The sequence below is a fragment of the Panthera uncia genome (assembly GCF_023721935.1).
Source record: "Panthera uncia isolate 11264 chromosome A1 unlocalized genomic scaffold, Puncia_PCG_1.0 HiC_scaffold_17, whole genome shotgun sequence".
Lineage (NCBI taxonomy): Eukaryota > Metazoa > Chordata > Mammalia > Carnivora > Felidae > Panthera > Panthera uncia.
Genome location: NW_026057577.1, coordinates 14,460,404 through 14,477,892, shown reverse-complemented (window position 1 = coordinate 14,477,892; position 17,489 = coordinate 14,460,404). Strand labels below are relative to the sequence as shown.

General features: G+C 39.4%; 1 protein-coding gene across 1 annotated transcript in view; it reads right to left on the bottom strand.

Annotated features, from left to right (window-relative positions):
* HSD17B4 (hydroxysteroid 17-beta dehydrogenase 4) overlaps positions 1–17,489 on the bottom strand; it is an 84,820-nt gene that overhangs the window by 10,107 nt on the left and 57,224 nt on the right. The window contains exons 18-22 of the mRNA XM_049648431.1: positions 14,028–14,097; positions 12,514–12,620; positions 11,325–11,411; positions 7,013–7,099; positions 5,665–5,803 (exon numbers count right to left, since the gene is read on the bottom strand). Of these exons, the coding sequence (XP_049504388.1) occupies positions 5,665–5,803; positions 7,013–7,099; positions 11,325–11,411; positions 12,514–12,620; positions 14,028–14,097 (490 nt within the window). The remainder of the gene's footprint in view (positions 1–5,664; positions 5,804–7,012; positions 7,100–11,324; positions 11,412–12,513; positions 12,621–14,027; positions 14,098–17,489) is intronic.

The following is a 17,489-nucleotide window of genomic DNA, read 5'->3' as shown; positions in this document are numbered from 1 at the left end:
CCCATGAGACGCTTTCGGATCCCAGTCCAAAATGTGGAACAAGCATCCTCAAGACTGAGTTTATAGCCCAGCTGAGAAACCCTCAAAGGTGAACTGGTTGGTCTGCTAGAAGATGAACACCAACTATGAAGCCAATAGGTCCTAATGATCAAACGGTGCCACTAAGGATGAATGTATTCTGATCTTAACAGAACACCAGTTGCCAAATCTGTATATAACCTTCCACATTCTGGCAAGTTTCTAAGGTCCAAAATAAATGACCTCTAATATTTACAGAACACCTTTGTCTAGACATTGTTACATGGTGCATAATGGATGCCTGGATCTAGTCCAATTACGTAGACTTAGCGCTATACAATTAATTTCAGTATATATATTTTTTAAACCCAAATAATTTCATTACATAACCAGCAGTATGCAAGCAATAATGCATAGTATTTCTACAATCTTGCTATATCAATGCCAATTCCAATCATGTTCCTATAATGGCAAAGAATACAAATATGTGAAAAGAAACTAAATTTCCTTTAGGGGAAAAACAACCAAATGGTTCAACGCCAACCAGCTTAAACCTATCATCAGAACATATTTGTTACTCAGCAACACTGTATCATCACTACACGAAAAGAAATGGGTCTTTATCAAAAGTTTCAGTAGCGTGGCTATTCTATATCTACTAGATACAATCAAACAACAGACAGATTCTTATCTGGAAACAGAGGGTAATATCCATGTCTAGACTTACAACAAATTGCATCTTTAAGATTCCCGGGCCACAGTGTAAGATGCTCACTTTATTTAGACACAAATGGAGACGCTGGAGCCATTAGCTACGCAGCAGACAGTCTTGTCAGAACAAGGATCTCCCTCCATTTTCTTCCTGCGTGCCATGAAGCACAGCAGCAAAGCTACTGCCCGGAGTCCCACCCACCATTTCCCTGAGCGTGGTTTCCAAGGCCCTGTCTCAGCTGTGACTTTATTTATCCCATGTTCCCAGCCCACGGTTCCTACCCACCAGCCCACATCTCAGTCTGCTACAGGTAAGCACCATGGCTTATCCTCTTCTCCCAAACCCCTCCCCTGGCCCACGTTTCACACATCTGGCAACACAGTCAACAACCCCAGCCACACAGGCTCCAAACTCTGGCATCCGTTTGGACTCCTTCTCTTTCCTCTTGTTTTTCAGACATTATCAGTAGCCAAGCCAGTCAGGTCTTCCTTCCCTTTCATCTGCAATGCAACAATCCTTGTCTCTCCAATCTCTGTATTCAAATTTTCCTGTGTCCTGCCTCTAAGAGGGAACAGCCAGTCTTCTCAAATTTGTGATCTGCAACCTAGCAGGGCACCTGGCACATTGTAAGCACTCAATTATTACTTGAACGAGCCAATCCCCCCGTTCTGTGAGAGTTGATGACACCTTCTCCATGTCTCTTATCAATTCTGTTCAGAATTATTGATGGATATGAATAGGCCCCGATTCCTTATTTGTACTCCTCCAAGCAAAATGTGTTTTAGAATTCAGAATCTTCCAGATTTCAGGAAGGAAATACAGCGCATAAAACATGTATCATCTATTATGGAAGAGATGCGACGATGTAACACTCTATACACAGATACACGATTTCTGTACTCAACTCATTCACACCGGGTGAGATGCGGACAATTATTTGCATTATATGAGTTCCAGTCAGGTTCTGGCATCAATGAGTTGGAAGGAAAAAGACCTTTCCAGTTTTAGACTTTGTGGTCTCTGGAATGACGGACAGAAGAAGCTGTGTTTTAATTTTCAGGTAAAGCCTCTGATTCTTTATCATCCTCTATGCCTTCCTGTCATCTTTCATTTCCTCTGAATTTTTCCTGTTGCTTAGAACAACAGAATGGGATCCAAAGGGTTTAGCAGAACAACTTTTGGCTGGCTTTAAAAATTAACAGCCATGGGGGCGACTGGGTGGCTCAGTCGGTTGAGCTTCCAACTACAGCTCAGGTCATGATCTCACATAGTCCATGAGTTCGAGCCCCACATGGGGCTCTGTGCTGACAGCTCAGAGCCTGGAGCCTGCTTCAGATTCTATGTCTGTCTGTCTGTCTGTCTGTCTGTCTCTCTCTCTCTCTCTCTCTGCCCCTCCCCCCCACTCACACTCTCGCTCTCAAAATAAACAAAGATATAAAAAAAAAAAAAGATTTTTTTAAAAAGAAATTAACAGTCATAGATGTTATAAGCTATATTGCTTACTTATAAAAGGTTTCAGTGGGATCACCCTGTTCCTGATTATTTCCCTCATACTAACTAGAAAATATCCACACAACACGTTATCATTTTAAAAGACAGAAGGTACCAATTTCAGAACTTAAAAAAAAAAAAAAAAGCAGGTGTGTGATTCATCTAAGACTATATACTCTACATGGCTTTTAGCACTTAGTCAACATACATGGAAAGAGGCTACTGTGTTACAGGTTGTACTAGAAGCAAGAAATCAAAAATTAATCTGTAGCCCTTTCTCAGGCTTACCCCCAAGGTCAGATGGGAGGAGACACCTAATTATGAACGGTCATAACCCAGTAAGATAACTGTGACAAATAAAAGACTGTTCAAAGGAAATTTAGAGATTTCTTTCTCCCGCTAATGTCCATCTACACCCCTGCAACAGAATCCAAGAATCCCTATAAAAGTAAAAGGCTAAAGGAGAACATTTATTCAAAAGGGTAAAATACCCGAAGGAACAGAACATAAGAACATGGCAAGGCTTTCAACTACATTTTAGAGTCACAAAAAGACACAAATAACAAGATCATTATGTCCTTGATATCATTATATGGTTACATGTTATAAATACTATTTTATACACTATTATATGGTAATGATATGATATATAACATTGTTCATTATTAACAGTGAAATAAGAAAAACAGGCTTCTCAATTTCTATCTACATAAAGAAGCACTATGTACGGGTCATAACATTTTTAGTAATATAAAACAATGCTCTGTAATCAAACCATTGTCTCCAGAAGCAGAAATAAGAAGGTCCTAGTGAGCCTCCTCCCCAGAGCTCCTCATCAAGGCCCTGCTTCCGGCTCTTTATGCAGATCCGGCGCCCTCATCCCACATCTCTCTGTTCCGTGCTCTCGGCCCACAAGAAAGGAACAGATGGGCTCTCCAGCCTCTCTGAGGCCATCTCTGCCCAGTGAGGCAGAGGCCACACCGGCCCTCCTGCTCCTGGGTGACGACGCACAACAGGCTTCACAGGGCCTCATCTCAAAGACACAGATACGGCTCCTCTGCAGCCGAAACCAACCCTGACCCAAGGGCCAACACGAGAACTCAGCTAATTCTCCTGAGATTCAGACAAATTTGGTTTTAAAAGACTCTTACTCTCCCCACCTCCAACCACACATGATTGGGTGATGTCAGGAGTGGCATCGGGATGGCAGGAATGGGGGGGGGGGAGGAAGGGCGGGGAGAAGACGGGCACAGTCCAAGATCTGCAGTTGGAATGCACCTTCCGGGCCAATAAGCCCAAACCCCCGGGTTCTGAGACTCGCACAAGGTCAGTCACTTGTGACGGTCACTCCGGTGACACCCGTGCTCAGCCAAGGTGCAGTGAGGAGCTGCGGTCTTCTCTCCTGTCCACCAAGACACGAATGAGGCTGGGACAGCTAAGAGCAATTTAAAATACTAAGATGTTTAAGAAAAAATCTTTAAAACCGCTTGTGCAAAAAAAAAAAAATAAGGACTCCCTAAATCAAAGCATTCAACCATCCATTTCATGGCATTAAGCGCCAAGATGAAGACGACAGATGCCAACATGGAATCATTTTCTAAGACACCGTAAGCCCAGAGGCCTAGACAGCTTCTACTGCCGCCAGCCACGGTGACATAGTCTGTGACACAGAGACTGGGAAAGCAACAACCAGAAGTGGAAACAGTTACGACACAGCTGAGATTCAGGTCCAATAATAGGTGGCCGACCAAAGGGAACAGTGAACCCTTTCAAGGAAAGCTTTAGGATCCCAATGTGACATGAGCTTTACTAAGGACTGCTCAAGATGAGAAAGCAAGCAAAAAGCTACCGGGCATCAATAGTAAGTAGTTATTAACAGGATTCCAATATTTCCATTTTTCCAGTGGAACTGTCAGGAAAAACCCTTCTCCTGAGTTAATTAAAGGTCATTTGTAAAGGGAAGCACATTTGCTAACACTGTCTACGAGGAAAAGTACCAACAAGACAAGGGGCAAATCTCAGTTACTAACACTAGTTTGCCAAGAGTGAAGCTCTTGTCTATGTTACACATCCCTGCAGGGCTCGAGGGTGCCAACTTTGGGACCCATGATTCCAGCACCTTCTCTCACTATTTACAGATCTCATTCCTCTCCTCTACCAGTATCTTCAAAGATCCTGTGCTGTAATTCAACTTCTAACAGACATTCCTCCCTAGGGAAAAAGCTGAATTCCATCATGGAAAGATAGACAACGGGAAGGGTGTGATAACACCTGCACACACAGTGTTGATCTATGAAGTTATTTAGACAAAAATTAGACACTTTGAAATCTGGGGGACTAAATACCTATCACATGTTTGCCTTCCTTTATCCCCCCCAGCGCCCTTCTAAATTAACTTCCTAGAAGCCCAGTGAGTCCTAGAAGAACAAACATCAAAATGTTAACTGAGGGTGGTGGCACTATATACATCCTTATATTCTTCTTTATGCCTTTATATATCAAACTATATGTCACAAGCATATACTGCTTAAAAGGAACAACATTTGCTATATTACAAAGAAGGTTGTTAATATTGATCCAAAATCAGTTTAACAAAACTCCTAAATGTTCTTCTAGGAATACATAACAGGAGACTATTTCAAAAAGTTTCAGTTGCTTTAGAGATATATTTTAATTTTCTGCTCTAAGTGAGCATTTATAGCGATGTTTAGTTGTAGGGAAGAATAAAACAAACTGATTTTCAAGGCACTCACAAAGTCAGTCTTAAACAGCAATCTGAGAATTAAGGTGCAATCCAAATTAGTAATGTTTTGGGATGAGGAAAACAGTTTTATTTATTTATTTATTTATTTTTTTATTTTTTTTTTGATTTTTTTTTTAACGTTTATTTATTTTTGAGACAGAGAGAGAGCATGAACAGGGGAGGGCCAGAGAAAGAGGGAGACACAGAATCTGAAACAGGCTCCAGGCTCTGAGCTGTCAGCACAGAGCCCGATGTGGGGCTCGAACTCACGGACCGCGAGATCATGACCTGAGCCGAAGTCGGATGCTTAACCGACTGAGCCACCCAGGCACCCCGAGGAAAACAGTTTTAAATCTGTCAAAATATAAAGATTTGAAAATATTTCATTTGACCTATAAATTTGCTTTCTGTTTAAGGGGAATTTAAAGACAAAAGAAGCACATAGCTAACAAGACTGTTTAAAAGTACTAATTTCAGTTATACACAATGAAATCTTTAAAAACAGATATTTTCATTTTCACGGATTCTTTACACCTCTGAAAAACACACATGGGTTCAGTGCCCTAAAACGTGTTATTTCCCATGAAAAGGTAGGGTTCACCTACCTTCAAAGACACAGGCTCTAATTATAACAAGGACGCTTTACCTCTATGTACTAAGAGTTACCTTAGGACAGGATAAGGTCAGGGATAGGACTTACTCCACTTGGCTGCAGTGTTTCCACCTTTAGTGATGTGCCACTCAAATACAGCATCCACTTTCTTCACCACCTCACGCCCAATATCCCCAAGGCGGCGACCTATTTCCTCAAACACCAGGGTACTCTGAAGCTCCTCATGCTGGCAAAAAGAGAAAATTTAATTTTAAAAGTTTGTAAAATGACACAAGGGGAGAAATGATTACAAAACGTATGTGCAATAAAGTGATTTTTTTTAATCTGCATAAAAATAAGGCAAATTAGTTTTTTGCACACCAGCCTTCTTTTACTCTTTCCTTACATTCATTCATGTCACCCAGGACCTCAGTCCTCTTAATGAGGATTTTACTTTTATCAGAATTCAGAAGTAATATTTGAAAAGCACACTCGACAACCTACGTCCTAACTAACTTCAGTAGGAAGACACTGGACAAATCAGTCTAACCTCTGCAGTCTCATCCCTTGCTTTGTAAAATGGGATTAAGTTATATGAAGCCTGATTTTCCTTGGAGCTTTAACACTTCTAAAGTTTTTGATCTTAGATTCTTCTTAAGGGATTTTAATCTTCAGTCATTTATGGGATGACACAGCTCATAAGAGACAATTAAAGATCCTGTGTCTGAGAACCTCAGATTACAAAGTTAATACTTTGAAGACCGAGAATAGAAACATTTGCATTAAAAGCCTCAGCACATTAATCGAGTAACACAAATATTTTAATAAATAATACATGCTATTGTTTTCATACTTGCATACAAAGCTTTACACAGATCTTTAAATCAAGAAAAGATACAGGATATTTAACTTTTTCATCTGCTTTTCCCCAAAATATTGTTAGCTTAAAATTTCCAACGAAAAAACTGATTCAGGGGCGCCCGGGTGGCTCAGTCGGTTAAGCGGCCGACTTCGGCTCAGGTCATGATCTCACAGTCCGTGAGTTCGAGCCCCGCGTCGGGTTCTGTGCTGACAGCTCAGAGCCTGGAGCCTGCTTCAGATTCTGTGTCTCCCTCTCTCTCTGACCCTCCCTTGTTCATGCTCTGTCTCTCTGTCTCAAAAATAAATAAACATTAAAAAAAAAATTTTTTTTTAAAAGAAACAACTGATTCAGTTACTCTAAAATATCAAGTATTTTCTCTTGAAAGCCACCCCAGCATCTCCCTTTAAAAAGTTTTAAAAATTTCTAAGTTGTCAAAGTATTCCTTTTACTTTCACAGTTTTGAATTATTATCCTTCAAGAATAAGAATCTTTCAGAGCTCTTAATTTTCTAAAGCAGCCTGAACACTCTAGAAGTAATGTTAACTGAAATGCATAACTCAGGAAATGACTGGGATACCAGTTTCTACGACCTACCGCAGAGGATGTCTTAGCTGAAATACCAGATGCTGGCACAAGATCCACATATGCATTTGAAATGACGATGTCTCCGGTTTCATGAATCTTAAAGAGAAGAGGGAAAAACACCAGGTCACTCTGATGATTCCAATGAAAACACAGTATTGCCATAAAACAGTATAAAGTCATTTAAAATTACAGTTTTTCCTCATAAGAAGAAGAAAATAATAATCCAAATTAAATAAAGTTTATAAATTAAATATCAAGATGAATAAACATGAAGTCTTACTGTTTTACTACAACTGTTATTAACCCTAACTGGAGTCAACTGATGCCCTTTTAAAAAATACCTATGACCAAGGTCCCATCTCCAAACTTCTAATTTAAATAGTCTGGGGTGGACCCCTGGCATTCGTATTTGGAGATTTAAAAAAAAAAAAAAAATTTATGTTTATTTATTTTTGAGAGAGAGACAGAGCACAAACGGGGGAGGGGCAGAGAGTGAGGGAGACACAGAATCTGAAGCAGACTCCAGGCTCAGAGCTGTCAGCACAGAGAGGGAGGGGGGGGGGGGGGGGCGCCTCAAACTCACAAACCACGAGATTGTGACCTAAGCCTAAGTCAGACACTCAGCCTACTGAACCAACCAGGCGCCCCGACTGCATTGGTCTTTTTAAAGTAATAATCCAAGTTCTTTCAAATAGGAAGTATACATAGCATAAACAAAATGCTTAAATATACTTTCATCAAAATATTCATTTGAGGAATTCAAATTCTAATTCCTAATACTTCATCTAAAATTATTCCAGTAGCTTCTCTTTCATAAAATTGTGATATTGCTACAAATATACAGGATAATGTCTAAAAATTAAGGTGGCATTAATGTTGACTTTTAACACTTAAGAAGATAATTGTTGGGGCACTGGGTGGCTTAGTCGTCTCAGGTCATGATCTTACGGTTTGTGAGTTTGAGCCCCCTGCTTGTGCACTGTCTCTCTCCCAAAATAATAAATAAATAAATAAAACATTAAAAAAAGAAAAGAGCACACTCCTTTGACTACTTGCCATCATACTTGAGAAAAAAGATTTTTCAAACAATTTGTTCATTTTGTTCTAATTATATACAGTGCAAAACATGGAAAGAGACAATTTATGAACAAAATATACTTTAGTAAATTACTTTCTTGTGACCAAGCCAAGCATGTCATTTTGGAATATTAGTTTAAAATGTTTCTTAAAATACAACATGAAAGAAGGAAGGAAGGGAGAGAGGGAGGGGAGGAGGGGAGGTGGGAAGGAAGAAAGGAGGGAAGTAGGAAGGAAGGGGGGAGGGAGAGGGCGGAAGGGAAGGAAGGAAGGAAGGAAGGGAGGGATGGAGGGAGGGGAGGAGGAAGGAAGGAAGGGAGGGAGAAAGGATCCTATATATAACTAATAGGAAAGAGTATCTCTAATCACTGGGGGGAAAGAGCAAATATAGTGAAAAGATAAGAAGATATGCTTAGGTTTTATCAAAATGGCAAGAAGGTATTATATTCAGACATTAAATTATTTCTCAGCCCTTTCAGTTGTATCCATGGAAATTATTTCTGTGCTGTTCATTACTAGACCTGGAGAAAACAGAAACCTGTAATATAGTCATGGACCTTAACACTTTCAGATTTCATCATCTTACTCAAAAAATAAAACTTAATCAAAATAATGAGAAAACAGGAAGGCTCCAGAATATGTGGCACAAACATTAACCATAGGAGGACTTGAGAGAAAGGCAGTATGTGAGTTTGTGTGGGCAGAAAAAGAGGAGTGAGCAGTAAGGAGCTGCTGCCTCCAAGGGCAAGGTAAGAGCTTGAAAGGAAACTGAAAAGACAAAAGGCCACGGGAAATGAAGCGTATATACAAATAAAGCAGGCAAGTGATAGTGCAAGCTACAGGAATTAATGAGGAGTAGGGCAACCACATAAAGAAGAGTTCCACAAAGTTATTTATTTATGAAAGAAATTGTGATATAGTAAGAAGAGCGAGGGCCCTGGGATGTAGGCTTTGAGCCAGAAGACCTGGGTTTGTACCCCGGCTCCATCACCTTCTGTGGGACCAGGAGATGGTATTTAAGAGACCCAAACCCAGGGCGCCTGGGTGGCTCAGTCAGGTGAGTGTCCAACTTCAGCTCAGGTCATGATCTCATGGTTCATCGGTTCGAGCCCCACGTCACGCTCTGTGCTAACAGCATGGAGCCTGCTTCAGATCCTCTGTCTCCCTCTCTCTCTGCCCCTCTCCGGCTCGTGCTCTTTGTCTCTGTCTCTCAAAAATGAATAAATGTTAAAAAAATAATAATAATAAAAAAAAGAAAGACCTGAACCCAGATTTTCTTTCATCAAATACAGAGTTCTTAGGTATATTAGAGATTATGGTACAGCCTGCTCACAGATGTTTAATAGCTACTATTATTATTCATGATGGTGCCTACACTGCCCAACACAAACCATCTGTGTGGTACAAAATGATCAGGCCAAAAAGTACCAGCTTGGTCAACCATATTAACAAAAATTAGCTTTAAAAATCTCACATATAAAGGAATGATCGCATGTCCTTTTAGTATTTTACCGGAACACTGCTAACAGCCTCACCCAAACATTACTTAACTCTTTAGGGATACATACTTATTTTGTGTCTTGTTTACTATTCACTAGGCCCAAATTCTGTGACATAAGGTGTTAATTTGTGGTTTTTTAAAATTTAAATCCAAGTTAGTTAACATATAGTGTAATAATGCTTTCAGGAGTAGAACTTAGTGATTCCTTTCTTACATAGAACACCCAGTGCTCATCACAAAGTGTCCTCCTTAATGCCCAGCACTCATTTGGCCCATCCCCCCACCCCTCCCCACCTCAGTTTGTTCTCTGTATTTAAGAGTCTCTTATGGTTTGTCTCCCTCTCTGTTTTTATCTTATTTTTCCTTCCCTTCCCCTTTGTTCATCTGTTGTGTTTTTTAAATTTTACATATGAGTGAAATCATATGGTATTTGTCTTTCTCTGACTGGCTTATTTCGCTTAGCATAATACCCTCTAGTTCCATCCACAATTTGTGGATTTCTGTATGATTGAGATATCCAGTAGAAAACATACCCATAAGGGTATGGTTTTACTGTCCTGTGCAACATTAACTAGTTTTGTCTCTAATTCAGCAAAATTATTTAGAGTGGGTCCTGTTGGGCCATATATTGTTACTCCAATTCTCTTTTGGACCACTTTTATCATCTTGCCGGCTCCCTCATTAAGCAATTAGATTTGTCATATTTTCACTTAAAAAAAGAATCTTTTTTAATGTTTATTTTTGCAAGAGAAACAGAACATGAGTGGAAGAGGGGCAGAGAGAGAGGGAGACACAGAATCCACAACAGGCTCCAAGCTCCAAGCTATCAGCACAGAACTTGACACAGGGCTTAAACTCATAAAGTGTGAAATCATGACCTGAGCCAAAGTTGGATGCTTAACCAACTGAGCCACCCATGTGCCCCTCATTGATGCAATTTAAAAAAAAAACTTTTTTATTATGTTTATTTATTTTGAGAGAGAGAGAGAGAGACAGAGTACGAGCAGGGAAGGGGCAGAGAGAGAGAGGGAGACACAGAATCCAAAGCAGGCTCCAGGCTTCAAGCTGTCAGCACAGAGTCCGACGCGGGGCTCAAACCCACAAACCGTGAGATCATGACCTGAGCTGAAGTCGGACACTTAACAGACTGAGCCACCCAGGCACCCATCATATTTTCATTTTATACCTGCGGAAGAGTGATGCCTTTAATATTCTGAAGATTACATTTTGACAAGTTGATTGGCTGAGTCAAAAAGGCTGGGTTTTCAGAATAGCTGTGCCTCTTGTACAAAGGCAGGCACCAATTCAGTAAAAAATAAAACAAAAAACAAGGGACATAGACACCTTTTCAATTAAAAGTTACCACTGATTAGGGACACCTGGGTGACTCAGTTGGTTAAGCATCCGACTCTTGATTTCAGCTCGGGTCATGATCTCACAGTCACCACCACATCAAGCCCTGTGTCAGGCTCCATACTGAGCGTGGAACCTGCTTGGGATTCTCTCTCTCCACCACCCCCCCCCCCTTCCTGCCCCTCTCCTGCTAACGTGCACGCACGGGGGACCATTCTCTCTCTCTCTCTCAAAATAAATTTTTTTTTGAAGTTACCATTAATTAAAAAGAAACTCTCTAGATTTTCTATCATACCCATAGCACTAACCAAAATAACACTGTAAGACAGAATACAATTACAGGGTGTGGTGAACCAGGTAACAAAGCCCCTCTGACTGCATTACTCATACCTTGGTTTGGAAATGAATTCTATTTCCTTCTTTCCACATCTCAGTTTTTATAGTCTGTCCTGGATATACTGGTTTTGAAAAACGAACCTTTAAAAGAAAGGAGTTTGGGGGTTAACAATGTTTTAAAATGAAACCTTTCTACTCGTGGGGAAAGAAATTCCAAGGAAGGTTGGAGAACAAAAAAGGAAGAAAACAGGTTTAAATATATTTAAATTCTTAAAAGGACAAAAACAGTAGTAAGAAAAAATTACAGCAACGATATAGTTCTTATAAGCTCATTCTTTATCTTTCAAAGCACAGAATCCATGAATAGTGTTTAATCTTGAGAAACAGAAACATCATTGTATTAAGGACAGTTATACAGGTAGTCCCAGAACAGCTTCATCAATGCAGATGAAAGCAGTACTAAGTATATCCAGGGACTAAGATTTGGGGTGGCATCTAGAACAAAATAATCCCACTTCTTATTTCATAATTTTCTATGCCATATTATTTGCTCTGTGTATGTTTAGCTATTAAGAGTAGCTACAATAAAATGAAAAGCATGAAAATAATCTGTGTTATTAAAGGCAACACATCAGAAAATGTAATTTCACTGCTGCACAGAACACAACTGATAAAAGCTTTTGGAGCCATTTGACACTGTCTTAAACCATTTGTTAATGTCTGTCTTTAGACTTAACTTCTGCAAAGATGCTGTGTAGAGACAGGTTTTTTTTTGTAATTTATAATAGATGAAAACGTGAAACCAACTTAAAAGTACAAAAACTAAAATCAATATGCAGCCGTCATGTTGACATAGGTATACGTTAATGAGTTCAAATGCAGCCACTTAACATTTTTTAATTAAATTAAGACAAATTACAAAATAGTCAAGAAAAAAAATGTTTAAGGTAAACCTCAAGTTTTTATTAATGCGGATATACTGACATATGCATGTATGCTCCTAATTAATGAAACAATCAAAGTAATCTGTGGAAATTATAATTGTATATGATATCTTTCATGGTTCATGCGTAAGAGGTATTTATAGCTACAATAAGAACACGGGCTGATTGCCAAGTCAATGAAATAATAAAAATGTGTATTGCTTCAGTACGGTACCTATTTCAAATGAAGTCACTAAAACTCCTTTTCTAAAAATAAAAAAGGGAACTAATGTTCAAATTATGCAATAATACACATATACCTTAATTGCCTTGAATCTTGACGCATCATTATCTGCAAACTTCTGTAATACATGCCTGGCAGAAAATCCAAATGTACATAATCCATGTAATATGGGCTTGTCAAAACCTAAAAAAAAAAAAAAAAAAAAAAGAGAGAGAGAAGAGAGAGAGACTTTAGTTAGTTAGATATAGGTATATTTCCTACTTAAAACCAAGGGCCCCTGAGTGGTTCAGTCAGTTAAGCAACCGACTCTTTGTTTTAGCTCACATGATGATCTCACAATTTCGTGGGTTCAAGCCCCACATCAGACACTGCACTAGCAGCTGGCTTGGGATTCTCTCTCTCCCTCTCTCTCTGCTCCTTCCCCACTCACACTGTCTCTCTCAAAATAATAAAAACTTAAAAAAAAATGTATTTGTATATATATATATATGTGTATATATATATATATATATATATATATATATATATATATATATATATACATACATACACACACACGCACCAAGGATAATTAATTCAGGATTTCAAAAACACATCTTCAAATGGCACTATGATGGGGCATCTGCATGGGTCAGTTGGTTAAGCCTCCGACTTGAGCTCAGGTCATGATCTGATGGTTCATGAGTTCCAGCCCTGCGGCAGGCTCTGTGTTGACAGATTGGAGCCTGGAGCCTGCTTCAGGTTCTGTGTGTCCCTCTCTCTCTGTCCCTCCCCTGCTTGTGCTCTGTCGCTTTCTCTCTCAAAAATAAATAAATATTAAAAATTTAAAAAACAAAAAACAAAAAAAAAAAAAACAGCACTGGGATGAATTAATACCATCTATTTTAAGAAACATGGAAAATATTTTATAAATAATACTTCCAGGGAGAAAACTATGAAACAAACAGAGAAGAATCAAGAAAGGAATGTGAGAGATGTGGGAACACAAAGAATTGTTTTGTTTGGCTGTGGTCCTGATGATGAAATCACCCCTGCTGATTTCAATATCCAGGTATGCAGATGATCCTTTCCTAGCCTTTCAGTTCCTTCCTCTCTCCTCCAATGTCCTTGCCCAGCAGGATAACTCCGACACCCACCTACATGATAAAATCCTAACCCTGCACTAGGAGCTGCCTTCCTCCACAATCTGAATTATGAATTCCAAGCACAACACCTCCTGAACACTACTTCCTACTTTCTCTACCCTTAGCATAAATGTATTAGGAGAAGGCTATTTTTTAAATACAACTGGGATGCCTGGGTGGCTCAGTTGGTTAAGGGTCCAACTTCGGCTCAGGTCACGATGGCGTGGTTCGTGAGTTCGAGCTCTGCGTCAGGCTCTGTGCTAACAGATTGATCGGAGTCTTGAGCCTGCTTCAGATTCTGTGTCTCCCTCTCTCTTTGCCCCACCCCCACCTCCCTAAAAAATAAACATTAAAAAAAATTTTTTAAATACTACTCAAACTACCTGTCTTAAGTAGCAATGTCCCTGAGTGGTATTTACATAACGGAACTACTAGTTTTCATTGGTACACATTATGAGCAACTCACCAGCGAAACTAGAGAAGTTAGGATCAATGTGTAAGGGATTCCAGTCGCCACTGAGGCGGTACAAAGCAGCCTGCAGAGAAAGAATTATAAAAATAACTAGCACTCAGTGCTTTCTGAAAATACATTAAAAGAAAAACAGGAAATATGTTCAATTTTTATATAAGAAATATATAATATACCAAATTGAAGCTCTACTTAGAAAATAACCATCTCTAACACAGATGAACTGTAAACCAAGTGCTTTTTATAACACCTGCCACTGGAATCAGCTGGGGAGGAGGGGACCTGTCGGGTAATGGGAAGGGGCCAAGAACTACACCTGGGTAAAACCATGGTTAACTCTGCCTGAGGAGCAAGTCACAGAAAGGAATCCATCAATCTACTCTCATTACAACACAATGAAAGGGTGGGCGGCTGGGTGGCTCAGTCAGTTAAGTGTCTGACTTTGGCTCAGGTCATGATCTGATGGTTCACAAGTTCACACCCCGCATCAGGCTCTGTGCTGACAGCTTGGAGCCTGGAGCCTATTTCAGATTGTGTCTCCCTCTCTCTGCCTCTCCCCTGCTCGCACTCTGTCTCAAATATAAATAAACATTTAAAAAAAACACACACATACACACAGTGAAGATAAGGTAGATGTTTACAGCCTCTGCTAACCAAGCATAATTTAGGCACATAATTTAGGGGTGCTTTCAGTTGAAGCCTGTAGACTACCACAAACTTCCATCCTCCTGGTACCCTAAGTCCTGAGCACTAGCTCTCCTGCAACAAAACAGACTGACAGGTTGCCATGAAGATTAAATTTCTGCTTGGCCCAGACCTTCATATCACTTCTTCACTTAGATGAGGCAGGATGAACAGAAAGATACAGATAACAATAGAAAAAAAGTTACCAGAGCTCCCAGCATTTAACTTGTTTACTGTTCAAACTAGAAAGTACTTTTCAGAAGGGGAGAGATTCACAAAATAGCAGACAGTAGGCATTTAATATATCTGTATTTAATTTTGATCCTCTTGTGCTGCCTCAATACTTCTCCCTGTTCTCATAGATTGTAATGTTAGACTTTCCAAGACTACCTAAATGTTGCATAAAGACTAATCATGTCAGGGGCACCTGGGTGGCTCAGTGGGTTGGGCGGCTGACTTCAGCTCAGGTCATGATCTCACGGCTTGGGAGTTTGAGCCCCAAGTCAGACTCTGTGCTGACAGCTCAGAGCCTGGAGCCTGCTTCAGATTCTGTGTCTCCCTCTCTCTCTGCCCCTCCCCTGCTCACACTCTGTGTCTCTCTCTCTCAAAAATAAATAAAATTTTTTTAAAAATTAAAAAAAAAGACTAATCATTTCAGCATATCTGACTTTCTTAATTACTGGGTTTTTTAATTATTGATTATTCTTTTTAAATAGATTTTATTAATAGAAAACAACATTTTCTATAATGCATAGGAAAATGTCATTTCTTTTTTAATATGCTTTGTACAATTTTAATAAGCTCCTTCTCTTCTCCATCACCCCATATAATAGTTGTATCAATTATTCATTTTCTCAATTGCCGAATATTATTCCCTTTCTACTACCTTCTAAGAATAACTAAATCAGATCAACAATTATCTTACAGCAGTGACTTACAAGATTCCACATAATATGTTGGAGGATTAAATGACAATATTTGAAAAGCTCTTTACAAACAATGAAAATACTAGGCAAATATACATCACTATGTTGCATACAAATGAAAGCAAAAATACATTTCAGAGTCTGAAAGGAAAACTGTTCAACACATGATAGACCATGGGCTTTGATACCAGCTCTGCCTTTAATGGCCGAGTTTCCTTATCACCCCAAGCTTCAATTTGCTCACCTGATAAACCTTTCAGAAAGCATTACCCATGATAAATATTAATACCTCAATAAATGTGAGCTATTGTTATTATTTTAAAAGATATTAGCAACAGTATGTCAACGGAAAGAAAGCCGACCTCAAAGTAGGTAGGTAAATAAACGCTTTATTCGTTGCCTTACTGAGGATGCCAGCCTGGGAAAGTCTTTCCATTTGCCCAGAAGAACTGCTCTGCTCTGCAGCGCATCAGCTACAGAGGAAGGGGGAAGGTGTGCTTGCAAGCAGTTCTCCAAATACTTGCGCGTCACAAGGTATATGTGTTATGAATGTCAAAACTAAGGTTTTCTGATTTCCACGGAGACACAAGAAAGACCCTTAGGTCATCTTAATACATTAGGTTTCAGGGCGCCTGGGTGGCTCAATCAATTAAGTGACCGACTCCTAATTTTGGCTCAGGTCATGATCTTGCAGTTTTTGAGTTCGAGCCCTGCTGGGTGTGGAGCCCGCTTTGTCTCCCTCTCTCTCTGGCCCTCCCCTGCTCGCTCTGTCCCTCTCTCAAAATAACTAAATAAACTTAAAAAAAATATATTAGGTTTCTATATATCTGATTGTTTAAAAATATTGCTTCCATGTCTCTGTTTAACCGGTTCCCCAGTTCTTGCTGGTTTTGATTTCTCCTTGAGGTCACTTGAGACAGTTCCAGGAGGCTAATGTCAGTCACCTACTGCAGTTGTAGTGCACAAAAGTAGAACAGCCAAGTTTTAAGATTAGTACCAGTATTCTTATCCCACAGAGATCATTCCTATAAATGGAAAAAAAACAAAAACAAAAACAAAAACCAATTCTCCTAAAGAAATCTTAAAGGAATATGAGAATTTTCATATTCTTTCTTTTTTTCTTTAATGTTTATTTATTTTTGAGAAAGAGAGAGAGAGAGCGTGAGTGGGGTAGGGGCAGAGAGAGGGGAAGACACAGAATTTGAAGCAGGCTCCAGGCTCCAAGCTGTCAGCACAGAGCCTGATGCGGGGCTTTAACTCATGAACCACGAGATCATGACCTGAGTTGAAGTGAGACACTTAACTGACTGAGCCATCCAGGCGCCCTGAGAATTTTCATATTCTTTCAATGATAGCATTGCTTCCTACAGATGGCAGAGAAAGCAAAGACAAAAAAAGAGCCATCATGAGACATGACTAAAGTCAAGTAATTGGAGGTTTGACGAAATTCAATCATAAAGCAAAATAACCATTCTCCAAATAATAAGGAACACTGTGTTCAAGGCTTACTTTCTGAATATCTTGAGGGACATTCATATTTTAAGTTTCAGAAGGAGAGTTAAAAGCTTCTTTTGTTACATCTCTGCCTCGATAGAAAAGTCATTAAAACTTGCAAACACATATACACAGAACTTAGAAAATCAGCTATAAATTACCTTGCCCGTGTATTACATGTCAGTGGGAGTATCTTCTACATATGAGTATAGTAGTCCTTAATTTTATTTTTGAAAGTTGTATCTTTAAGTTAAACTAAATGCTAAATAAAAGAAATCAGGAACTTGTGCTTCCCAAATCCTCACATGCTCCAAAAAAAGGTTACAATCAACAAAAGGAATAAAATGACACAGAT